This window comes from Vicugna pacos, chromosome 31 (genome assembly GCF_048564905.1).
Source record: "Vicugna pacos chromosome 31, VicPac4, whole genome shotgun sequence".
NCBI lineage: Eukaryota > Metazoa > Chordata > Mammalia > Artiodactyla > Camelidae > Vicugna > Vicugna pacos.
The window spans coordinates 637,715-665,591 of NC_133017.1; the positions used below are offsets into that span (position 1 = coordinate 637,715).

The window sequence follows — 27,877 nt, forward strand, 5'->3', positions numbered from 1 at the left end:
CAAAGCATGATCTGGAAGAAAATAAACATCCTTTCAGTTCAGAAATTCTACTCTATAATAGCAAGAATTGTTTTTCACACAGTTAAAAAATGTAGGTCTCTAAAGTTGCTCTTTTCTCATCAAGATATCTCATCTATATGTTTCAAGATTTAGACACTAGATTCGGAATTATGTTGACACGAGTGATTTTTATTCTACTTCTATAAAGGAAGAGAAGAGGAAGTAGAAAATTTGGATAGTGTTGTCTTCCATATTGAATAGTAACCTACTAACTTGAAAATGTCATTTCTTCCTAAAGCTTCCCAAAAGGGCATTTAGTAGCATGAAATCTGGGAAAAATTTAACTCATAAAAAGTTTATATTTATTTATTGTCCCCTACTTTTTACCCAACTTGTGAATTTGCAAATATTTTTTAAAAGTTTCTTTTAGACTTATATTAACTCAATAGTATTTATTAAGCACCTACTAGGTGACTACCAGTGTTTTACCCACAACACGAATGAATAAACCAACTCCTTGCCCTTACAAGGATTATGATCTTATGGGAAAACAGAGAAAATAAAAATCAAGAAATAATTTTTAAAGTATAGCTTGTAATCATTGATATTAGAGGTATAAGCAGATGAAGAGTTAGAGAAAAACTGAGAGGGAATGGCTAGAGAAAGTCATCAGGAAAGACTTGTCAAAGAAGATGGGAGTGCATCTGAAAGTGGAAAAAAAATGAGATGGAGTCTGTGAAGTAAAATCTCTGGGAAAGAGAATTCCAGCAGTGAACAGAGTAATAAAAACAAAAGCCCTAAACTGGGAAATGTTTGAATTATTCAAAATATAGGTTAAATATGGAGGGAGAAAGAGAGACAGAGAGACAGAGAGGAGAGAATGAGGGCTATCAGAGACTCAAGGAAAAGGATAAACTATAAAATATACTTGAGAGGTAGGCAGAAACATGATTTGAATATCAACCAGATTTGCATTTTAAACCAGATTTACATAATTGGTTGCTGTGCCCCCAATGGATTAGAATGGATGGGGAGTGTAAGACCTCTCTGTCCTTTAGGAAAGATTTGTTCTTAGCATGTAAGCTAATGACCACACAAGGTTGCTTGTTTCATCCACTGTTTCCTCATGGTGTTTTTCACCTCTGTGTTCCTCAAGGTGTAGATCAAGGGATTTAACATGGGTGTGATGATAGTAGAAGACACAGCCATTACCTCGTCTATGGGGTAGGTGATGACAGGCCCCACATACAAGAAAATGCATGGCACAAAGAACAAGATGACCACCATGAGGTGGGAGCCACAGGTGGAGAGAGCTTTATGCTGTCCTTCAGAGCTTCAGGACTTCAGGGAGCAGAGGATGACCATGTAGGAGGTGATGAGGATAATGAAGATGGCCACAAACATCACCCCACTGTTGAGGATGACCAAAAGTCCCAGGATGTGGGTGTCCATGCAGGCCAGTTTCAACAATGGAAATAAATCACACATAAAGTGATCAATGACTTTGGGGCCACAGAAGGGTACTTGATACACTAAGAGAAGCTGTATAACTGTGGAAAATTCCCCCCATCCAGGCCCCTCCCAGCAACAGTCAGCAAACTCAAGGCCTCATGGTAGTCATGTAGTGCAGCAGCTTACAGATGGCCACATAGTGGTCATAGACCAAGACAATGAGAAGGATGATCCCCACTCCACCAAAGAAATGATTTGCAAAGAGCTGGGCCATGCAGCCTTTGATGGAGATGGTAGTGCTCTCAGAGAGGGAGTCCACAATCATCTTTGGGGCAATGACAGAAGAGAAGGTGGCATCCATGAGGGACAAGGAGGTAAGAAAAAAATACATAGGTGATCTCAGACTCTGATCTGTGACCATGGTTACCACAATGAGGTTTTCCAATACAGTGGACACATACATGATTAGAAACACAGCAGAGAGTATTTTCCTCGGCTCTGGATTCTTTGTAATGCCCAAAAGAATGAATTCAGTCATATTGTTCAGATTCTCCATTCACTGTGGTCTGATATAAGCTAATCTCTCTGAGTTGGAAAATCTACAAAAAATATTATTTGTAATTATTGAGTGTGTTGGACATTTTTTGCACTCTATCTTACACCCTCTTGACCTACCTTTTCTCCAGCCATGGATACAGCAACCAGCTGCTAACAATTATATTCTGAGAACAGCTTCATCCTATTAATCCCCTCAACAACATCTCTTTCTAGTGTATCTCTTGCATTCCTTCCAGACAGTTGCTGCTTGAGACACTTAGAAGACCCTTCTTCATCACTTACATACACCTGGCTATGTGAAGAATTAACATACTTCAAGGATACCCTAGATCATTAGTAGACAGGAGCCAGTGGATAAATGGTAACTAGCTTAACACAATCTTAGATTCACTTTCTGTCCTTCCCTGTTTCACTCTCCCCCATCCACTTCCTCCATTCTGTTTTCCAACAAACTACCTACACACAAGCCCTTCTCTCACCCACTGCCTCTGAGGAAGCTCAAGCTGGGAAGCTGACCTTAATCTACCACAAGACACACACAAGTCTAAGAACTTAGAACAACTCATTCAAATTCTCGTTCACTTATTCCATATACTTATTGAACATCTATAATGTGCTAATTGAAGAGCCTACAAGACAGAAGGGTCATATCCCAAAGACCTTCCACTTGTTAAGAATCTATACTTTTTCCATTTACATTTCTTCTCCAAATGGATTATTATTACATACTGTGACTATTCAATATAACCCTACTATGTTCAGGCAATGGAATATTCTATTTTCTTCATTTTAGAGATAAGCTTCTAGGACATAAAGAGGTAAAAAAAAAATGACACTAAGTCACCACAGCTAGCAAATATTGCAAATCCAGGATTTCCTGAATCAAAATCAATACCAATAACAAGCTATGTTGTTTCTTTAGTGATAATATTGAGCAGGGATTATGAATCCAGGTAAGCCCACTTTGAAACACAAGTCCTTTACTTTTACACTATATCACTGAAGAAGTGAACAGTGGCCTCAGCTGGCTAAATACAATTGTTAACAGAGTCATATGATGTGGTAAAAGAACCACTTCATTGGCAAACTTCACTTTGCTTGGGGTACTTAAGCAGAGGCTGTCTGTCACTTGGTGGAAATATAATAGAGACCATTGCTTTAAACAGGGATGTAAGCAACACATTCTCTAAGACCCTTCTAAATACACAAAGACCCATTCTTAGAATCATTCTTCTTACTAAACAAAGCACACAGCTTCCAGATGCTCTTCACAAATCTACAATATGGCTTAACTGAACCCTTCCCATTTCCAGTCCAAGCAATTAAAATATTCTTTAATAGCCCCAATAAAGTAGAAGGGACATGTTCTGGGAAATGAGGACTGTGGGATTTTATTCCAGGTTGTCCTTCTAACTCCTAGAATGTGTTGTTACATTGTTCACCACTCTGGAACCCAGTTTCCCCATGTGGAGAATCAGGCAGTTCTGGTAGAGTACTGGAGGATGAGGGGTTTGAAGGAGCTATTTTAGAGACTCTGACCCTATGAAACCCAGTAGCTTGGTTCTTATCTGCTTTAAATGTTTACACTTCAAAGTAAGATTCCCTTTGCACTATCTCATGACTTAAAATATTTAAAAACAAAATAGTCAAGAACAAAATAGATAATAATACTTCTGTATTAAAATCTGTGACCTCATCACAAAACTATATTGACTATTGGTTCACATCTCAACTTCCCAGTCTGAATTCAAGGCTCTCCCCCAGAATAGTCAACCTCATACTTTTCTATGATTCTCTCCCAGTGCAGTCAAGCCCGTCTCTTACTGCAAGAACACACCTCAGTCTGTTTGTACAGTGGGAAAGGCCATGGGTTCAAGGGTGAACACACTTAGCTCTCCACTGCAGTCAGACCACTTACTGACTACAGAGTCTTCAAATCCTGTGAAAGTAAGATAATGCAGCAGCAGATAAAGTCAGTATGTGTCAAGGAGTTACTATTTGAGCTTTCTATACTAAGATCTTCGTGGTTTTCTTTTTTAACTCCCACAGAATCCATATGAAATTTGAACTAGCATTGTCTTTAGTGCTTTCTAATGCAGTGGATATGATTTGCAGAACTTGTGTAACTTGCCCAAAGACTCTTGGTGTCTATGGGATTAAGTTCATCACTCAGGCTACTGACCAGTATCCTCTCAACTCCTCCAAGAATTGTATGCCCTGCCTCACAACACTTTCTTGGGGACTGAAGGAAGTAACAGGCATGAGAATGCTTGGAGAACACTAATTATTCATCATGATTATGTTTTTTTACTAATATAAGCCCCTGACTTCCTGCTTCCTATGCCTGTGCCATCTGTTAAACAAATTCATTACCACTTCTCTTTCAGCCTCACTTCATGCCCCAAAACCCCCTTCACCTGGTGCCCTGAATAATTGCTACATGCATCTGTATAGCTTGCAAATCAGTTGTCATTCAGTTAGCTCCTTAGCTAATTTTTCTTTTAATTTCATGTTAATTTTAACTCCTATATGGATGATTAAGGATAGCTAATTGATTCTCTTTCTATCAAATTTTGAATGTGATACTATGTACACACTAGTCATTTAAGTTCATTTAATTACATTCATGAAGTTGAATTCATCTGAAGAAAATTTCATAAAACTTGGGCCCAGGCAAACCAGTGCCAGCTCTTGTGTCCAGAATTGAGAGAGCACTGTTCTCAGAGCCTGGCTGCTCTTCCTCTGACAGTCAGGCTCAAGAATCCCATTTACCGTCTTCCATCTATACCATTTTTAATCCTAGACATACTTTAGCTAAAACCAAGAGCTGGACCATACCTGGACTCCCAGTTGAGTGTTGAATCACTGCCTTCAGATTCTCTTTGTGATGTTGTCTCTTTCCAGTGTTCCTGTGAAGGGCCATTGCTCAAAAGACTGCTCATATAAAGAAGTGAGGAATTACATATCTTCATTTGTCTGATTATTACCTACACCGTGCATCTCATTTAATAGCATGTCTGTTAGTACAAGGGACTCAAGGTAATGCCCTCTTCATAAAGAGGGAGTCAGAATGAGCACTCCTGAAACAATGCATGTGCAAAATAAGCTCCAGAAGGGGGAATCTCAGTATGCTTTATAGACTTCAAAAAAGATGTAATGAGCTAGCTCTTGACAAGAGAATTTAGACAATTCTAATCTTATAAATTTAAAATTTAGAAAGTGAACAAGAAGGACAGCAGTATGAACAAGGCATGAAGAAAGAATGGGAAGCACGGTGTAGATGGTTGAAATTTATGAATTTTTACATCAGAAAAACCTGGATTTTATTACAGATCTTCCAGGGTTATATTTAGTTAGAAATTATATATTCTGTCAAAATCTCAGTTGCTTTTTTCAGAGTTGTTGCATGTTTATATTAAATTCTAAGTGTTAGAGTTTAAAATTTAATATTCAACCTTATAAACATTGAAATGTGATTTAAAATGTTAAATTATAGCTGAAATGTTTATTAAATATTGCAATGTCCTGGCAAATTTTGTGTGTCTTATAAAATCTAGTCATATTCACCCCTATTAATCTGAGGTATAAGGTGTCTTGAAGAGATGCACCTAGTCAGACCAATGTTCAATTGGAAATAAGTAGTAAGCACTATAACTTTAAAGAAACCTATGTACATTCTTAATTTTTCACAGAGGTTAGTTATTTCTTCTTTTTTAAATCTATTTTTATATATGGTGGCTAACGTTTGCAAATCTCAAACTCCCAAATTTATCCCTTCCCACCCCCTTTCCCCAGTAACCGTTAGATTCTATACTATGTCTGTCTTTTTCTGTTTTGTAGATGAGTTCATAATGTCTTCTTTTTTTTTCCAGATTCCACATATGAGTGATAATATACGGTATTTTTTCTTTCTCTTTCTGGCTTACTTCACTTAGACTGATTATCACCAATGAGGTATCATGTCACACCAGTCAGAATGGCTGTCATTCAGGTCCATGAACAATAAATGCTGGAAAGTGTGGAGAAAAAGGAACCTTATTACACTGCTGGTGAGAATGTAGTTTGGTGCATCTGTTATGAAAAACAGAATGGAGATTCCTCAAAAAAAAAAAAAAGAAAAGAAATAGACTCACCATATCCTGCAATCCCACTTCTGAGTATATACCTGGAGGGAACTCTAATTTGAAAAGACACATGGATCCCAATGTTCACAACAGCACTATTTACAATAGCCAAGACATGGAAACAACCTAAATGTCCATCAACAGATGACTAGATAAAGAAGTTGTGGTATATTTATATAATAGAATACCACTCTGCTGTAAAAAAGAATAAAACAACACCATCTGCAGCAACATAGATGGACTTAGAGGTTGTCATTCTAAGTGAAGTAAGCTAGTTCCTTCTTCTGAGTACTCATGCTATGGCAGACAACCTCCCCATGCTTCAGTTTCATTCTACATAAAATCAGAAAGTACTGTCACCTACCCCACAGGGTTGTTGTAAATATTAAAGAATTTTATAAATGTAAAAGGCCTAGATCAACTTCCTCATTTCTTATCCCAGCATGAGGAGACTGCTAGTGACCAAAAACTATTTTAAAACAGGTCCCCTGCCTTTGAATCATGTGTTTATATACACATCTATCAAATGCTCAGTCAGCGAGCAGGAGATCAGTTTAGTGACTCCTCAACACTTGACAGGATGCAAGTTTCTGAATTGACTTAAAAACAAAAATCTATCAAAATTATTTTCTAAAACATAGCTCTAACCAAAAGTAAAATAGTTTAAGTAAAAATATTTTATTTCTAAGAATTATAAAAGTAAAACATGGTCAATGGAGAATAGTTTACAGATATAGAATGATAGAAAGTTTTAAGTCAAAGGACCACTCTCAACCATAAGGACACATTTGGCCCTCTATTAGTAGTTCAGTGCATGCTCTTCAGATATGCATTTGTGTGTAGCTTTATGTACAGTCATTTATGTGTTTTACTCCATATAGAAATACATAAAAACATAATATCTGTCTAAAACTAACCTATACAGATCAGACACTCCTGTTCCTTCTTTTCCTAAGACACAGCCTCTGAAATGTAAACACACTATTTTAGTTCCTAATCTCATGATCTGGATAGAAACCAGAATGCAGACATTTGAATTTCAGTTATGTCAAAAGAGATTAAAGTAAATTAAGCTAAAATCTATTGATAGCTCAAGGCAGTCCATCCTGAGGCTACAATTTGCTTATGCAGACAAATCAGGTAAACTACTGACACATTTTAAATATAATCATGCATGCATATAAGTGATTCAATAAGAATATTCCAATGATTTCAAAATAGTACTTCAAATTAATAAGAACATATTTAATATACTCAAAAAAGTTGTTAAAATCAACTCCAAAACTCAGTCCCATATCATCTCTGTAACCTCTAAAAGGCAGTTACCTGGTGGTCCTACTAAATAGAAGGCAGACATTGTGCAATTAAATTTTCTAGGATCATGCTTGGGTAACCAAAGTTCTAGCCCCATCCAGGATATACTTACATGAACTTTCACCTACGAAAGATCTGGGAATCATGACATATTAGAATTTCAACTCATCAAATCTAAGCATGAAGGCAGGTAAATCAGGAACTACAGTGGGAGCAAATCATTCAATCACTAAGTAAGAAGTTATTTTGATAGGACCAGAGTTTCTAATGATTGTAAAGAAAGGATTAAAACAGATGTTCTAAGTGTCCAAGGATTTATATAGGAAACAACTCTTGTGGATGACAAAGGAATTCAAATTTCATCAAAATGGGAAAGGTTGCCTCCTCCCAAAAAAAGCAGAGATAAGCTGTTTACAAAATCATGGAACTGTATTTGAGTTAATTTTGTACACACTTTCCTGTCCACATCTTACAAGAAACATCATTACTAAGATGTTCTCCTTTGGGTAACAGACTTGGGCTAAAAGAGGGCACAGTGCCATTTTTAATTGGCACAGGATTTCAACATGTGCAGACTTGCATCATTTCAACTGCATCCCTTTGAGGCTGTATCTCTACTGACGGAGGCACCAATCACCATACCAGTGAAATCCCATCTGTCCCTGCAATGATCCACTTTTCCCAGTGACAGAGCTTCACTGGAGCCAGGCCAAGATGATGCTCTACCCTCACAAAGCCAGATCATGCTATTAACAGTTCAATTATTTGTTCAACAACTAAGTTCTTCTTCAATAGAAGAATGGCCACACAATTATCTGTCTGGTAATATACATGAAGAAAATCAATAGGACTTGTTCTTGGCCACCTACCTCGTATCAGGCCCAATTCTCTACCATCTGATGTAGTGCTCTCTACATATTTTAAGGCTGTTATTAAAGTTGTATCACATCTATCTGCAGGAGAGTTGCCATTATAAAGAATTCAAAAATGATCCTTAGCCAGAAAAAAATTAAGGACTAAAGTCTTTCTTACTTCATAACAATTAGCATTCTCAAATGACATGTTTTCAATTTAGAAATATTTGGGGTTATAGCCTTCATTCTTTTTCAGCTTTCAGTAGTAAAAACAGTATACACACACACATATGAATATCCTACATTTACAACACACTTCACAGATTACAGCTGATTCACTAGCATCATTGACCATACATCCTGGGACATCTCCTGAGAAGGAAGACCTCTCAGTTTTACTGAATATGGTCCTCACAGGTGATGGGCCAACATCTGTGTTTGGATGACCTTTACTAATATTCTAAAGTTACTCCATGCTCTTAGCTAACCATTTAGACAGTAGTTGGGGCAGTATGCCTTAAACTTTTTATACTATTGTCCTCCAAAGGCACTTTCTTAGGCATTCTGTTCTTTTGATCACCTCCTCCTTTAAAATAATAATACCATAATTACACTACTTTTTATGTGTTATATGTGTGTGTGTGTGTGTGTGTGTGATTTATTTAGAAAAAAAGTAAGATATTTTCACTCCTTAAAAAACCATTTTTACCTTCTTGGGGGCCATATTGTCCCCATTTCAAATACATGTGTTACAGTAACCTTTTTTTTTTTAAATGAAGGGGGAATAATGTTGTTATTTATACTTGATCCTAAATAAAATTCTAGCTGTGTGTCAAACAATTACACAAATCTATATCCAATTCTCTCCTGGATCATCTTCTTATAAAATATTATTCATCATATCCATTACTAACAAAATTATATTTAATAATTTATTTGTTTACTTGTGTATTATCCATCTATTACCCACTGGAATGTAAGTTTCACATAAACACAACCCTGTTTGTATTATTCAATGTTGAATACACAGCTCCCATATCTCTATGGCCCACTGTGGGCACTGAACAGTATTTTTTCAGTACATTAAGTAAGTCAAAATTTCCTAAACTGAATTGACCATGGAGCCATTTTTCCAGGAATAAAATTAACACTATGGGATAACAATAGGAAAACCCTGCAGAATTAGTACCTATTTAGTTATTTAAGGTGCTGTCCTCAGAATCTACAGGGTATTAATCTCCTTAATGATTGAGTTGTTTATTTTTCCTCCAAATAGCTTTCACATAAGTCTCACTTTCCTTGAATTTCATTTCTTGAGCCCATGACATTTGACTTTTCATAATGTCAATGGAGGGTAATATATCCTCAGAAAAGAGATCATCAGATGGCTTTTCCCTGACACAAGAGGAACCAAGAGAGAGCAAGTAGCCTGGGAAATGGAGGTCAAGGTAGAGCTGAAGAGAGAAAGTGCCCCATTGCCAAAAATAAAAGAAGAATGCCCCAATGAAAATCTTCACACAGCCAATAATCAGATCTGTGTTTTGGGATTTTTGCATCATGATAGGAAAATATATTGTGAAGTGGGAAAAGTAGAGGAAGTAGAGTTTCAGAGACTTGATATGGTTGTTTAACCTCATTGTCTCATCTTCTTGTATAACATGGAATAAAAATCTATCTAATAATAGATGCTGCTACCTTAAAAGAGTCAATGTATGTAAAGAGCATATCAAAATGTATGCCTCATAGTCAACCATCAAAAATAGCTCACTTGCCTTACATACTGCCTAATGTTTTCACTGAATTAAAAGTCCAAATTAAACCAAAATATCCTTATACAACAAATCCAAATTTTATTCATCTCACTAATTCTTAGGAGAAACATATTTCCTTGTATGTTTTTTTAAGAATCAGAAATAATCAGATGGCAGCTGATCCTCATGAGATTCTTGATGATGAATACAAAAGAACATCTTAATGTTCCTTAAAATTATTCACAAACCAGCAAAACTTCATTCACCAAGGTCAGATTGCCTTACATTTCCTTCTTCAGTTCTTACACATTCAGTTTCCTGTTGACAATTTATAATTTGAGCCTCACTTAACTTCTCACCTCTCCACTGAGCCCTTGCCATAGCCCTTAAGACACAACCATTGCCCTTAATTTCCCTCTTCAAATCCTCCCTTTTGTCTTAGAGTAGAAACTCAATACTTCTCCTCTCCTTACCTCTGGTTTACTCTCATCTATCTAACAGCCATAAGGCAAAATGAACCACATATGGTTTAGTCTAGATTCTGTTATAATGTTTAATTCTTACCATCAATTGCAAACTTGATCATTTTAATAGATTAAATGTTAATTATATCATCTTCCAAGCTTTGACATTGTGGGAAAAGCTTCTATTTATTATGAATTTTTACAAACATAAGCTAGTAAATGGTCACCACAAAGAACAGGTGTACAATGCTCAAGCGTAACTATTTGGTAAAATTATGGAAGAAATAGCCCCAGATGAGCAGTGAATTTGAGGAAGGGACATCTGTTTGAAGTAACACAAGTTGGCATGCTGTAATCAGAGAAGCTTTGACTTATGAAGAGTCATGTAATAATGTAGAATGACCTGGAATTTCCCACATGCATAGAGGAGCATTACAGGTGTCATCTGCTTTCCTGAAGTTTTTGCATGGAAAAAAGCCACATTAGTATAGTAATAGCTTTTGTTTTCAAAAAGCAGAAGCCCTCTTCAGATTTATTTCTGTTAGTGAAAATAAGCCTGGATGTAGGCCTTTTGTTAAAAAAAAAATGTGGTGTAATGCCAACTTTTGGAAAGTGAGGAAATCTTGTACTGTTGAAATAGTTTGCTACACCTATGGCAAAGTCAGTTTCATCCAAGTAACATACATATAAAGAATTTAGTAAAGTAACAGTGAGACTCTGCAGAAACACATACTGTAGAATCATCAAAACAAGGATTTATAGATGTTCTCTCCATTGCATATCCTGAATCTAGGCACATGAATGTTGAAGCCTTAATAAAATATATTAAAAATTATTAAAAGCATCAGCAAAGGGACTAACCATGTTTTATATACTCAGTGAGTGTTAGTTCCTGGGCTTTAGTTTTTCTGTCAATGATCTGCAAAATTTGTTAATTTTCTTTCATGTTTTATGATAGATATAATCCTATATATTTATATAAATCCTCACTTTCTTGGCATCATTAATAGCTTAAGTTACTCTCCTCTTCAATAAACTCCTTATAGCAATTTTCACCTCAGTGTTTCTCACTGTGTAAATGATAGGATTTAACATGGGAGTGAGATTGCAAAGAATACAGTTACCAATTTGTCCACAGAGTAGGTGGTCACAGGATGCATGTAGGTGAATATACAAGGCACAAGAAATAGCCCCACTACTGTAAAGTGGGAGCCGCATGTAGAGAGGGCTTTGCACAATCCTTCAGAGCCGTGGGACTTCAGGGAGCTCAGGATGACTATGTAGGAGTTGAGTAACATGGAAAAAATGAGTAAGCACATGCCCCCACTGTTCACTGCCACCACCACTCCAAGCCTGTAGGTGTCACTGCAGGCAAGCTTCAACAGGGGAAGGAGATCACACATGAAGTGGTCAATGACATTGGGACCACAGAAGGGCAAGTTGACCATGAGAAGAATCTACACAGTGGCATGAATGATTCCCCCAATCCAGTCCACCACCACCAGGAGCTGGCACATTCCCTGTTGCATGATGGTCATGTAGTGCAGGGGCTTGCAGATGGCCACATAGCAGTCATAAGCCATGATAATAGCCCAGAAATGAACCCACAAACTTTTGGTCAACTAATTTTCAACAAAGGAGGCAAGAATATACAATGGAATAAAGACAGTCTCTTCAGCAAAGGTTGTTGGGAAAACTGGACAGCAGCATGTAAAACAATGAAGCTAGAACACTCCCTTACACCATACACAAAAATCAACTCAAAATGGATCAAAGACTTAAACATAAGACAAGATACAATAAACCTCCTAGAGGAAAACATAGGCAAAACATTATCTGACATGCATTTCAAAAATTTTCTCCTAGTAGAAATAATAGCAAGAATAAACAAATGGGACCTAATGAAACTTACAAGCTTCTGCAGAGCAAAGGAAACCATAAGTAAAACAAGAAGACAACCTACTGAATAGGAGAATATTTCTGCAAATGAAACTGACAAAGGCTAGATCTCCAGAATATATAAGCAGCTCATATGACTCAATAAGAAAAAAATAAACAACCCAATCCAAAAATGGGCAGAAGACCTAACCAAGCAGTTCTCCAAGGAAGGCATACAAATGATCAAAAGGCAAATGAAAAAATGCTCAATATCACTAATTATCAGAGAAATGCAAATCAAAACTACAGTGAGGTATCACCTCACACCAATCAGAGTGGCCATCATTCAAAAATCCACAAATGACAAATGCTAGAGAGGCTGTGGAGAAAGGGGAACCATCCTACACTGCTGGTGGGAATGCAGTTTGGTGCAGCCACTGTGGAAAACAGTGTGGAGATTCCTCAAAAGACTAGGAATAGACTTACTGTATGACCCAGGAATCCCACCCCTGGGCTTGTATCCAGATGGAACCCTACTTCAGGATGACACCTGCACCCCAATGTTCATAGCAGCACTATTTACAATAGCCAAAACATGGAAACAACCTAAATGTCCATCAACAGGTGACTGGATAAAGAAGTAGTGGTATATTTATTCAATGAAATACTACTCAGCCATAAAAACTGACAACATAACGCCATTTACAGCAACATGGATGCTCCTGGAGAATGTCATTCTAAGAGAAGTAAGCCAGAAAGAGAAAGAAAAATACCATATGAGATCACTCATATGTGGAATCTACAAAACAAAACAAACAAACAAACAAAAACAAAGTGTAAATACAGGACAGAAATAGACTCATTGACAGAGAATACAGACTTGTGGTTGCCAGGGGGGTGGAGGGTGGGAAGGGATAGACTGGGATTTCAAAAGTGTAGAATAGATAAACAAGATTATACTGTATAGCACAGGGAAATATACACAAAATATTTTGGTAGCTCACAGAGAAAAAATGTGACAATGGGTGTGTATATGTCCATGAATGAGTGAAAAATTGTGCTGAACACTGGAATTTGACACAATGTTGTAAAATGATTATAAATCAATAAAAAAATGTTAAAAAAATGAGGAGGATACTTTCTGAATCTCCCAGGAAATGTTCCACAAAGAGCTGAGTCAGGCAGCCACCCCAGGAGATGGTTTTCCTCTGGTACAGTAAGTCAATGAACATTTTGGGAGTGGTGGCAGATGTGTAGGAAGCATCTATGAAGGACAAGTAAGCGAGAAAGAAGTACTTGGCAGCTGAAAGTGCAGGGCTGAGGGAGATGGTAATGACCATGAGCAGATTGGCCAACATGGTAAATAGGAAAATGAGCAAAAAGACAATGAAGAGTACTTTCTGCAGGTGTGGATTCTGTGTGAGTCCCAAGAGAGCAATTTCAGTCACATTGTTGGGAGGCATAAGGAGGTCCATTCAACAAGTAACACCTTCCTGGGGCCTGAATAGCTCGAAAGAGATAAAGAATGATACCCATTAATCATGAAAGGATCATGGTTTGAATTTCTTGGTACAAATCCAGAACAGTCACTGTACCTGTGGAGAATTTCTTTGCCTCAGTGCTTGCCTCAATTCTCTCTTACGTCCTCCATGATGTTTCCATCTCTTCAGACACCCAGTACCTGTCACCTGTATAACATCTATAGGGCGACTTTTGATGAGTCATTTACTGAGAAAACCCTGGGCTGTCCTCATGAGATCTGGATTCTCCTTCTGGCTCCAGCTCCTTGTGACTCTGCTAAGCCATGTCTGTGTCCCATTATTCCAAGCCTTCCTCTGTGTCTGTGAAGTTAGAAACTTATTCTCAGATGGATCTTGTAAGCTGAAAGGTGCAGCACACAGGGAAGAGGTATTCCCTCTTCCAGGAGAATTCACACTTGAATCCTCATCTCTAACTGTGGGAAGAAAGACATAATGAATACATATCTCCCATAAACATGCAATTTAGGGAAATGTATGTATGTAGTTGGCAACATGCTCTCCCTGGTACCTACCAGAACACATAATCTATTCAGGCGTATTTCCCCACTGCACCTACCACAGTGCCTGGTGTAATGTCTGCCCTACCTGAAGCCTGTTAGGTGATGAGGAAGTGCTTGGTGAATTGCCATTCTCCATGGATGAAAATATGCCTGCTTCCCCAGACCATAAACGTACCAGGAATTCAAGTGTTCCCATCCTCCTGCTCTGTTTATCGTTGCTCTCTACTTTAGGAGAAACATAAATGAACTTGTGAAAGGAAGCTGCATTCCAGGTTAATAATTTCTGACATACTTTATAAGGTAAGTATCAAATAATTATTACCTATAGGAAAGAGTGTATTAGTGGGTCATTTTACTTTCAAGGTAATTATAGCATTTGTTAATTAATTTTTTAATTCTTCAAAATTCTGTTCCACATACAATTTTACATAGTAACATTCAGTAAATTTACAGCTTTGGTAGAACTGGATTGAAAAAAACATCTTGCATAGGTGTTCAATACAATAGGATCTATCAAGCAAAGGAAATCCTTATTTCCAAAGTTTTAAAAATAGAAATTTAATGTGGAAAATAGAAGGAAATAGTCTGCTCGATAAGATGAAGTACTATATATATAGAGAGACAAACACACATAAACACTAGTACTTACTATAAATACTTACTACAAACTCATTCATTCAACAAATATTAATTGGATACTGACTGCGTGTGTTAATGTATGTGTGTTCACATAAAGTTACAAAAAGCGTCTGTGTGAAGTGCCTTTAGTAATCAGTTCCCTGACATTTTATTAACAAAAAGCAGCAGCTCATCCCTCATCCCAGCATCATCGTGATCTAAATGACCTTCTCACCCCTTTATGTTTCTGCTGCAGGCATTCTCCAGCCTTCTTCTCCCATCTTCCCATACCATCCATCATTTGTCATTCCTGGTTGTAGGACACTGCATTACTAATAGAATAGAAATGTGAGGACATAAATTTCCCAAAGAAAAGAGAAAACATAAATATAATAAAATATATTCTCCAAAAACTATTCCTTTAAAAAGATAAGTGGATAAAGATATTTATTTTCAAATTATCCAAGAAGAAAATTGTACACACATGTAGAAAAAAGGGCAGCAGCTTCATTTCATTCCCTTATTCTCAGGTTGACTCCCCCAGTGGATGAGAAAAGAGTGTACATAAAGTAAGAATTAGACATAATTAATAAAACTGACTTAGACATAACTATGAAAACACAGAAGTTATTTCATCTTTTCCCTGTGACTCCACAATACTGTTTCTAGGAATAAACCCTAAAGGAAAACATTTTTTAAAGGGAAAAATAGTTTTTTAAAATATGTTCAACAAAATTATTGAGAGCTGTGGAAAATTTAGAAACTACATATTATGTTCAATATTGGAGAAATGGATAATTAAAGTATACTGCATCTCTTTGAATAATGTGTAGTTTTAAACACAGGTGTTAAATACATATCAATGAGAAAAAAATACCTCAAAATATTTTTACTGCCAAGTTGGTAATATTATAGTTAATTCTAAGTTTCTTAATGCTTGAAAAGAGATTTATATTTTAGATTTGTAGGGGTTATATGATTTGTAAAATCCATTAAAGCTCTATGAATATACAATTTCCTGGAAAAAAAAATCTCACCTATGATGTTGTCTGACATAGCTCCATGGCCAGGGCCCCAGGAAGCTGAGAGTTCACCAAGAAAGTTGTAAAGTCAAAAATGCCAACTAGCTCATCTCTAACAAGTATGGTTGCTGATATATAAGTGGCACCTGGATAAGACCTTTCCCTTGAGCCTTAAAAGTGCTACCACTTATTCTATTTGTAGTCAAATTCTATGATGTTTCTTAGTTATGGCTAATTGGACCTCAGGAGTATTTCACCATCATTAGCAGATCTTGCCAAAAACACAATTATCTCAAGAAAGTAAACTGATTTTAGAGAACTCTTATAGCATTCCTCTTTAATTTTGTGTTTCACCCTTAAGTCTACATTAAAACAAAACACTATGACAAGAGAAAAACAAGTTAATTACTTATATACTTTGCTATTTGATAGTAAATGATCTTAAATATGGAGTCTAAATATTTAATATTACATAAATTAAACACTTAGGTGGATAACTATCTGATTTTTAAATTTTTATTATAATATTTAATTTTTAAGTGACCTACCATTCATGGTAACCATAATTTTTAAGTATTATTTTCAGATTAAGTGATAATTATGAACCTTATTATAATATTAGCACTTCACAGCAGATAAAATGTACAGCATTTCTTCAAAGCAGTTGTTTCATGTGCCAATTCTGGAATTAGATTCTCATGATAATAATAAAAATAATTCCATTCTCCAATTATATTCAGAGATGGTAAAATGGATTTATTTCAGTTATTTAAATTTGATCTCATAATATCCTTATGGAGTAGAAAAAAGTAAGCATCAACATTCACAATTTATAACAAGGAAATAGAAGACAGAATCAGAATGCCATTTGCCAAAGCAAAATAAGAAACTAGACCCAAAAATTCTGGGCCAGGATTCTTATCTTTAAGTTATTGTTTTAAAACTAAAGTGGTATGACATGTTTATGCTGCCACCAATGTGAGGCATATTATAATTATTTACCAAAAGAAATAAATACTGATCTTTGAAATTATTTTAATCAATTCAATTCATTAATTTCCCCATTTACCATAATGACCATATGTTCAGATATGCTTGCTTTCATAAAAAGAAAAACAAATTGAACATAACTTTGGATTGGGTACAGAGAATGTGGTAATTATGAGCAGCATGTGTCATGAAGGAAAAGCACTTAAGAAAACTGAAACCACATGACCAAGCCTATTTTGTCTGGACACTTTAATATTATAGGGCCATGATATCTGCGATGGCAGGTGCCAAAGACAGTTTGAATGAAGATTTGAAACTCTCTAGAGGGTTATAAGGAATATGGTTTTCCTTCAGTGTCATTATGAAAATGTCTTGAACTTGTCTTTCAACTCTGAAATGAAACCCAGAATCAGATCGGAGAGTTAGCATGTACAAAGACATCATTCCCAACCTCATAAAAGCTTGATATCTATACACAATGGCCCATTAACTGGTCACCAGCCTCACTTAAACAGCTACTGTACTGGGTAGAGAGATTGCTTTAGAAACCCAGCCCCTGTCTAGCCTAGCTCCCCAAGCTCCAGAGAGTAGCATGGAATGGTAAGAGAACAGAGTTAGGTCTAAATCAGTGAAGGTTGTTCATGAAAATCATTTTCAAAAGAAGAGTCCCTGGAGCCACACCACGAAAGTCTTTTCCAAAATACAAATCCAAGGACAGAGGGGTTTAGAATTCCAGAGAGACAGCAACACAGATTTTCAAACTTGAAGAAGGGTAAATCCAAATGAAAGTGTCAGAAAACATATATGGATCTTATCACAGCTGATCAGAAATTAGGTGAGGAATGGTTTGACCTTCGATAGGTTTGGGGACTAATTTCACAAAAACCAAATATCCACTGAAGTGTTCTTACAACAGCTTCATGCATTTCACTAGGTAGAAGAGCATGTTCTCAAAATAAAGAGGCACTCAAGAGCAGAGCTCACGTTGCCTTAGTCCAACCCAGAGACAATTTTATCCCAAAAGGATATCTCTGCAGTTGTTTACCAGGAATAGAAACGTTTGGGGAGGTGGACTATGGTCTCAGAACTCTTCCAATTTTACTTCTAATTAAAGTAGAAGCATATATAATGATATTTATGATTATAAAATATTGGCATGAGCAGAATCACAGAAATTGGGAGCACCTTCCAACTTACATAAGTAAACTACTTATAGAAATGCAGAAATCATGTAAAGGTTATGGAATATGATGATGGCATACTGTGACATAAAACCCATATCTCCTGATTCTGAAGCTAGCTTTCTTATTCTCCATCATGTTTTCACAACCCTAATATGTTTGCTAAATATTGTTGCATCATGGAGTCCACTGATTTCTTCAACAAAACATGGTACTCATGAAGTGGGAAGCTGAATCTTTCTGTTAAAAAAGGAAACTGTGTGTATATCTACGACATATACACACATGTATTTTGGTAGCATATTTAATTTTTGAAAAGATTCAAAATTAATTCACAACAAAGCCTTATAATATAGATAAGTTTTTAGCTTAGAAATATTTTCTTGATCAACTGGAATAATTAATCCTCTGTATTAACAGGTAAAGACAACAACAATAGTATGGTGATGAGAAATTTATATTTGGATTTCAGATAAGTTCAAAGCTTTTTAATAACATAAAATATTTTCTTTCATGGTGTGTAAGAAGAGAAGAAATATGCTACTTTTTTATTGTATAAAAAGAGTAAACTTTTGAAGATACCTAATTCAGCTTCTTACAAAGATATTCAAATCCTTCTTCATCACCTTCTGACAATTGGTCCCCAAGCTTCTGTTGGAGGACATGCAGGCACAAGGAGCTCCCTAGTATCTGAAACACTGTGGTAAATTAGACATTAGGCTTATGGATATATCAACTGTACAAAATAGAAAGTTAAGAGATAGAGTAATAGATATATAGAATTTTTATATAGTGGTATTGTAGGGTACTGTAAACAGAATGACTATTCAATAAATATACTGGGAAGTTTTATTTATCCAAATGATAAGCAAGGAAAGTTTATTTCCAATTCACACCATAGCTGAAAATGTATAACTCATGTGAGTTAGAAACGTGAATGTAAAAGGAAAAACTTTATAAATTTAAAGAGAATTATCTTTTTAAATGCACAACATGGAAGGACTTTGAGAAGTACATGCAGAGATCTTTCATCATGATTCCAGATTCCTCATCTCTGCATCATAGCGTAGGTGGGGAATCCTTGATCTCAATCTCATTCACTCCAGTAGTCAGGCGTCAGTTCCTTCAATTCTAATATTTTTGAAATATTTAAATCACTGTATTAGATGTCCTTCAGATTAAATTTCTAGAGTACCTTTTATTTCCTTCACTGAAGAATAAATGAAACTTTATTCAATAATGTGTCTGGCATTTATTTAGTATTTTTCAAATACCTGGAGGCATTAATGTTGCCAAGTACACTAAATGAATCAAATTACAAATTTAGAAAAGGATAAAGACATATTTTATGCCTTAGTATCTATGTTGTGGGTTGAATCTATCCAGAAACATGTAACACCAGAGCCTTAAAAAAAATTATGTCTGTATATAGCATTTGATTCCCAAAATTGCTATAGAGCAATTGTAAACAGAAAGACGCCTTTGATTCATCACTGAAGTCAAGAATGTATAGTTTATGGAGAATGAAAAAGGCATTCATTGTGTAAAACAAGATCATCTGTACCCTAAATGTTAAACATGTGTTGCATTTAAAAAGGAAATCCTGAACCCAGACAGTTTAATTTAATGTAGGCAGACTCTGGAGCTATATGTGATATGAATGACTTAAGTATGTATTTCAATTATTAGAGGAGGCCAGTTGATCCACATGCAAAGAACTGGATTGAATAATTTAATTTTTTAGTCCAAACTGTTTCAGAATGTACAAAATCAACCATATGCTTCCATCACAGTATAAATTTAACAAAGTTGATTTCTTATGGATTTATCCTCAGCTATGATCATGTGCTGTGAAATATTAAATTACTTAATTTGACCAGTACATTTATTTTTACTGTTAGATTAACATTTTTTTAGCCATTAGAATTTTTAATTTAAAAATTTCATTCTCTTTGACAAAAATGGGGCAAGTTCTATTTGGTCATATTGTTCTGTACCAGGGCAGTGTTTGCTCCGGAAAAAGAAGTTGAAGTAAAACCAAAAAACTTTTGTCACTAAAGAATCTTAATACAGTATGATTATTGATTGTACTAAATATGCCACACTGATGAGGGAAGTTGAGGGTAGGGGAGAATGTCTATGTGGGTGGAGAGGGCTATATGCAAACTCTCTGTATTTTCTGCTCAATTCTGCTGTGAACCTGAAACTGCTCTAAAATAATAAAGTCTATTAAAAAAATGGTCAGTATAACAACAACCAGAAAAAAAAATACAGTATGATTACATATTACAAGAGATTACAAGAAATTAAACCTATGCAATTAATTTGGTCTCTAAGGACTCTAAAACATTCCATTTAGATAAAGATTAATTTTATAGCTGTTTCAGGCATAAGTAGTCTACATAACCCAAAGGAAATGATTTTTTAAGTGCAATCATTGATAATGAAAGCATTTGTCGATTCTGTAATAGAATGAATATCATGTTCTACATGAAGGATACAGCCCTCTTCCTGCTAAGGTTGCATTTTTATTCCAAAGTTTCCTCATAGCATTCTTCATTTCTGCATTTCTCAGGGTGTAGATAAAGGGGTTCAACATGGGAGTTAAGAAAGTTAAAACCACAGTCATGAATTTATCCGTGGGAAGGGTAGAACTAGGCCTTGCATACAGGAAGATACAAGGAACAAAGAATAAAATGACCACTGTCATGTGGGATGCACAGGTGTAGAAGGCTTTGGGATTTCCTCCCACACCAGGTACCTTAAGGGAGTGTAATATGACCCCATAGGAAACTAAGAGAGTGAAGAAGACAACAGTGCAGACTGCCCCTCCATTAGCTATCATGGAGAGTCTAATGAGGTGGGTGTTGGTGCAAGCAAGTTTCAATAAGGGGTACATGTCACACACAAAGTTGTCAATGACATTGGGGCCACAGAAAGGGAGCTGATAAATGAAGAGAAATTGAACCAATGAGTGCAGAAAGCCTCCAGTCAAGGCCAGAAGCAGCATGAGAGCACATATCCACCTATTCACGATGATCAAATAATGAAGAGGCTTACAGATGGCTACATATCGGTCATAGGCCATCACCACCAGAAGAATGACTTCAACACCAGGGAACAGATGATCCATAAAGACTTGAGTCATACAAGCCTGGAAGGAAATAGTCTTTTTATCATGAAGCAAGTCAGTGATCATTTTGGGAGCAATGGCAGTAGAATAGACAGTATCTATAAGTGATAAATAAGCCAGAAAAAAGTACATGGGGGAACCCAGGGACCGGCTGGCCATGATGGTCACCATGATAAGCAGGTTGCCCAATATGGTCACGAGGTAGATGAGTAAGAAGGGGACAAATAGAACTTTTTGCATCTCAGGGTTCTGTGTGAGCCCCAGCAGGACGAACTCAGTCATATTGTTCCTATTTTCCATGGTGATCCAAAGGTGTTGATCAGGTGTCAGAGTCTGCAAACAAAAGGGCCAACAATGACTTGGAGAGGATTGCAAGCTTTCTGTCAAAATGGTGATGTCTTACTGCAGTGTTTGCTCCATGAGGGCTCACACAGAGTAACTCTTTAGAACGTGAGACTTTGGAATCTCCTCCCACAAGCACTCCATCCAATATCACAGATTCCTTGCTTCAACTGCAGCAATGAGATGTCAGTATTCTAACTGGGAGGCATATGTGAGTGGGCATATCTGAGAGATGATCTACCACACAATAAGAAAGCTGCTTTCTCCAGAATCTCTCTCACAGAGACGGCATTTTTTTCATTTTATTTTAATTGAAGTTTGGTGATTTTACAATATTGTATTAGTTTCTGATGTGGAGTGATTCAGTCATACATATACAAACATACACATATTATTTTTCATATTCTTTTTCACTATAGGTTATTACAAGCTAATGAATATAGTCCTCTTTTATCTAAATTTTTATTGATGTATAGTTGGTTTACAACATCGTGTCAATTTCTGGTGTACAGCATAAGGAATTTGTTGTTCATCTATGTTATATATATAGTAGTTTGTGTCTGCTAATCCCAAACTTCTAATTTATCACCCCCAAACCTTTTCCCCTTTGGTAGCCATAAATTCATTTTCTATGTCTGTGAATCTGTTTCAGTTTTGTAAATAAGTTCATTTATGGCATTTCTTTTTTTTAGATTTCACCATAAGTGATACCATTCAAAGACTTCATTTTTGACTTTATATGTCATTTCTTTTTTCCCTGAGTGTGTTTTGGCCTCTGAAGTCCCACATGGGAACAATCCCATTCCTAATACCCTCACTTATATATTTATGTAAAGCAACGCCCAGGCATGGAGCATAGACTCACAGGCTGATGTTTAGATGGATGATGTTTTTAGTTACAACGAGCTCCAGAAACAGGGGAGAAAGTCACCCACATCAGTGAAGAACCAGGCACATCATGAGTGCTCATTAAATGCTTATTAACCTCTATTTAAGTAAAATGAATTTCAAAACTATAAGAGAGCAACTGAGAAGAGATAAATGTATAAAATTCTTCCCACCCAATAAAGTACAATGAAAGCAATATTTTATTTAAAAATACACACACACACACAAACTAAATTGACATTAATTGCAAATTAAATTATTGGAAGAAAAAAACAGACAATACAAATCTCAGTGAATGGGTACTACACAGACATTTTCCCTACTTTCCAAAAGTGTTTAGAATTAATTATTGCTAGCAACAGTTCAACTAAGAGTGCCAAAATAAAAATTTTAGGCAGAAACATAGTCTAGTGGAAAGAATTGTATACCCCAAATCTACAAATATTTAATTTTGCTCAAGCATCTTGGAAAAATCACGTCCCAACTCCTATTCTTATTGAAAGGTGATAGTCTTTCCACATTTGTGAGTTTCTGAATTCTTGTCATTGAAACTCTATCCTAAGTGGCATGCAAACATTTTTGCTGGTAGTCCACCTTTATATTAACCAGGGTGAGTTAGTATGTATTAAAGGTTATTTGGCTATTAAAGTAATGAGTAGATTAGACTAGTTATTTTGTTCATTTTGTAAATTCTTGGTTATCTGAGGTTGTGTGGAATACAGGCCATTCATTTTTGCTTGTGGAAAATAAAACTTTGTGGGGTCTTTCAGATATGATCCAGGGAAAATTTTACATGTAATGTGAAGGTTACTTCTTTTTGGCAAAATTATTTTAAATGTGCCCCTTTTCAGTGTCAATTTACAGGCTATTTGTGGAGGGCAGGAGATTTGTGCCTCTGGCAAGCCAATTTGTACTCAAACATCAGAGAGAGAATAAAAGTGTAGGAGAGAAAAAATGCAACATTACTGAGAAAAGGCAGATTGGAAATGGCAAAGATCTTAAGTGGAATAAAATATGCTTTGAAATTGGTCAACAGTTTGAGTTGGGGGAACTTGCTGAGTTGGGACTAGAGGAATTTCATATTTCCTGAGCTGTAGATTCAGATATGGATTAGAGGGCAACTCAGCATTAGCTCCAGGATTTGCCTCTCAGAATCTTTATACTTCCAGATCAAAGGAAAATGAGAAAATCAAATTCTCAATTTTAAGATGCATGAGTACGAGCTATCAGTTGCCTAAAGGAGTTCCATCTTCAGGGCTCTGGATGTGCATTTCCTATGCACCTAAATATCTCCACTCACAATTAGCAAGCTGTACCTGCATTTATGATGAAAGGTGAATACCCACCTTCCATAGGAGTTGTCCAAGCATACAACAGATAATGTCTAGTAGCAGAGCCTAACCCTTTGACATGTAAGTACTTACAACACCTATATGTTTATAGCTGGTTTTCTGCCATCATCTATCAGGTCTGTTGGGATGGTAAACATGTGTTTTTAATAATTATATCTCCAGAATCTGAGCATGCCTTATGTATTTAAGTGACCTAATTATTACTCTAAACTGTTCAAAGCTATTAACTCAACTGGAAATGACACAAATTTCCAAACTTTATCAATATTGTATGTTGTTAAAAAATTAATATATCTGCTTCAGACATTTGTGAGATTCTTCAAATTTCAATGAGAAATGGTAAATCTTTAAAGAATTCTCAAAATGTAGATCACGGTAACTATCCCACAATGACAAATAAAATAAGGTAAATCAAGTAGATCTACACTCTGCCAAATTCAACAACATAAGGTGGGGAAGCAAACCATTTGGTCTGTACGGTGTGAAATACTGGAAAACACTTAACAACCAGCAAGATATTGGAAACTAAAGACTGAAATTTTCAGTTTCAGTGCAGATCCTTTTGAAACATATGATCACAATTCCTGTCTAACCATGTTTATATTTAGTTGTTTATATAGTGAAAGCTGTTTCCCATGTAACCAATAGCTTTTTCTTAATGAGTGAATAGTGACCATTAAAATGATGTAGCAAAAATTTTGAGATTCTAATATACACCTAACTAGCCCATTAGATTTTAAAAAGATAAATTTTAAAGAAATATCACATTTCCCAAGTCAATTTCTTCATAGTAGAAGAAAATGCTAACACTAAACCCTATGTATGATTGAACAGACTTTGGGAACAGATACTCAAATTATCTATCTGAGATGGTAAACTACCTGTCTCAAACATAGTTTTTGTCAGTTTTGTTTTGTTCTGTTTTATAAATATTGCCAGGGTGGCCCTTAATGGCTGCAGTGTATTTTATGAAAACTCAAGTTCTAAATTCCAACTTGGAATTGGAGCCTGAAAATACCAACTGTGTGACTTGGGTAAATCACTCAACAGCATTTCTATAATGATACATAATAGTATCCAACACATAGGCTGGTTTTAGAGATCAAATAGAATAACACAAATAATGCTCTCCAAACATGGATAAGTAATAAGCACTAAATAAATTAAAAATATGATTTACTACTTTTTGTCTCCTCATATAAATTTGGTGCCACATCTCTACAATTAGTTTTACATGACTTTCCTCAAAGTCCCCTCTTTTTTCTAATTATCCAAATGAGCATTTCCTGAGGGATGAATGGATTGAGTGTGTCATTATCATATGCAATTATGGAAGCTATCCAGTTTTACCACTCACATTACTATGTCCAGATTCCCTTGTCTGTCTTTCTCCATATCTCATTCTACACTCTAAAATGTATCATTAAAACTAAAGTTAATCTGAAGGAATCTTTCCATAAATTAAGAGGTCAACTGTCTGTATACTGCAGTATGTCCTATTTTATTCACATTATTTATAAAAATGAGAAAATATCCGTGTCATTAACCCACAGGCAGAAATAGATGTTGGTATTTTCTTTAGGATTTTTGTAGATCCTGTATCTAGCATAATTCATGAAATTCCACAGACACTAAAATTCACTCTCCAATAAGGTGTAAGTATAGCTCAATGAGTCTAACAAGTAAGTAAATGTCTCTGAACTCAAGCTTTCACATTTTAAGTTTTGAGTTTCCTTTTGTAGTAAGAAGCTGTTAACTTACATATCAAAATGTTATTTGAGGCACAAACATAAAGGATTAAGAAGCAGAGACTGAGATATTTGTACAACAGTGTTCATAGCAGCACTATTCACAATAGCCAAAAAGTAGAAACAACCCAAATGTCCATCAACTAATGAATGTATAAACAAGTTGTGGTATATACAGACAATGGAATATTAGTCAGCCTTAAATAGGAGGGAAATTCTGATATGTTACAACATGGAGGAAACTTGAAAAGCTTAGGATAAGTGCAATAAGCCAGAAACAAAGAGACAAATATTTTATGATCTCCCTTTCCTGGAATACCTAGAATAGTCATGTTCTAAGAGACAGGAAGTGCAACAGTGGTTGCCGGGGACTGGAGGGATGAGAAGATGCAGAGTTACTGTTTAATGGAAGCAGAGTGTCAGTTTGAGATGATAAAAAGTACTGGGGATGGAGAGTGGTGTTGGAAGCACAATAATGTGTTTCATACACTTTACCACAGCTTAAAAAGAAAATTACCAAAGGAAATAAAATGTCTACACAAGAACATTCAAAAATAGTATGCTCAAGAAAACAATTTGCAAAGAGCTAACATAATCCTTACTATTATCTTCAATATATTAACATGCAAAATAAGTAATTGTCAGATTCCCTAAATTATATAAAACAATCTAAAAGGTTATTGTGAAGACCATATATATGTCCTGTTATATTTTGTTATTCTTGGCTGTGTTTAGTCTCTAATTCAGTTTGCATTTAAACAATTGTAATACAAAATATTGGAGAAAATTATTGTCATTGTATTTATTCCAACAGTATTATACAGAGTGGGGTAAACATGCATGCTATTTTATTCCTGGAACTTCTGACATAAAATACTTGAGGTTAAATGATAAAACATGCTTCATAAAATAGATACAGAATTTATTTCAAGTAACTCAGTTTTCCCTATTCTCATCAAAGGGAAGAGTTTTTGTTAATATGTTACCTGAATTTTTTATTTCCTCTTCAGTCACTTGTTCCAAATCCAGGCTTCACCAATTCTCTGTGGTCCTTGAAGATGAAGGTTTAGTTCAATGAAGGTGAGGCAGGATTTCAACCATATCAACCCTGGTGTGACTGCAGAGAGAATATCAGGATACACTTAATCACTTTGTCACATAAACATATATCTTTCTGCCTGCACAAGGCATGATCATATTCTTCAACTTTTATAGACACTTTATAGTTTAAATTATTGAATTATTCAGGGATATATAGTTGATATGACTGATAAGCCATCAAATTTGAAAGCTGTCACTGAAAATATATATCAAGAACAAATTTAAAGCATTATTATGTTGAACTGACCAAATTAATTGAACAAATATTTAATAATATTTCAGTCAATAATGCAGAGAGATAAATAATTAAAGAGATAGACTTTATTTGGGGTATTTTTAAAGCATTTATGTGATTATTTTAATATGATTCATGCCTAGTAAAGTAATGGTTTTTATTTTACATTTTGACCATAACATTACTACTCAAGGAGAAATCTTCCCCCTGGTAAGAGAAGCTATGACTGGGCACTTAATCAACAATGAACAGTAAATCACTTCAGAGTTGTCAAAACAGTTTGTCCCCAAGGCTGCTTGTTCAAGATTAAATTCACTGAGGAACCATGCTCCAGAGAACTGAGATCTTCCGTAAATCCTACCAGCACATTGTATATCTTCAGAGGCTTCTGCTGCCAATCATGTTAGGGGAATTAAGTGGAAAAATTGCTTTCTAATACCAAAGAGTAAGTCATTTATTAAGAGCAAAAACATAAGGTTGTGTAAACAAGAATTTTTATTTTCATTTAACCAGTGTATACTTGAAATCCTCAAAAGCAAGATGGCACTGGAGAGAAGTAAAAGGTGAAGTCTTTGTGTATGGCAGATGTACTGAGGGAGATTATGGCTAATCAACTTAATAAAATTTCAATTTGGCTCAAATAATGTCCACATACAAAATTCCAACTCAGAACTTTGTCCAAAAGAAAACAATCTTTCTTAAAAAGAAATGCAGAAACAGGTAATTAGGACTTATAATTTGAAAGAGATTATTATAAATTAATCTAAGAAGGAAAATGTAAAAGCTAAATTTAGATGTCTTTTATTTAGCTATGGCAGGTCCCTAAATCTG

The 27,877-nt window shown here is 35.6% G+C and overlaps 1 protein-coding gene and 2 pseudogenes across 1 annotated transcript; all 3 read right to left on the reverse strand.

The window, feature by feature from the left end:
- Positions 1-1,083: 1,083 nt before the first annotated feature.
- Positions 1,084-2,008, reverse strand: LOC102541300 (olfactory receptor 4C6-like; annotated as a pseudogene).
- Positions 2,009-11,528: 9,520 nt separating this feature from the next.
- Positions 11,529-13,870, reverse strand: LOC102541544 (olfactory receptor 4C3D-like; annotated as a pseudogene).
- Positions 13,871-20,726: 6,856 nt separating this feature from the next.
- LOC102539325 (olfactory receptor 4A15-like) lies at positions 20,727-21,680 on the reverse strand. Its single transcript, XM_006219227.3, has one exon. The coding sequence runs from the start codon at positions 21,678-21,680 to the stop codon at positions 20,727-20,729; it is 954 nt and encodes a 317-aa protein (XP_006219289.1).
- Between the last annotated feature and the right edge of the window lie 6,197 nt (positions 21,681-27,877).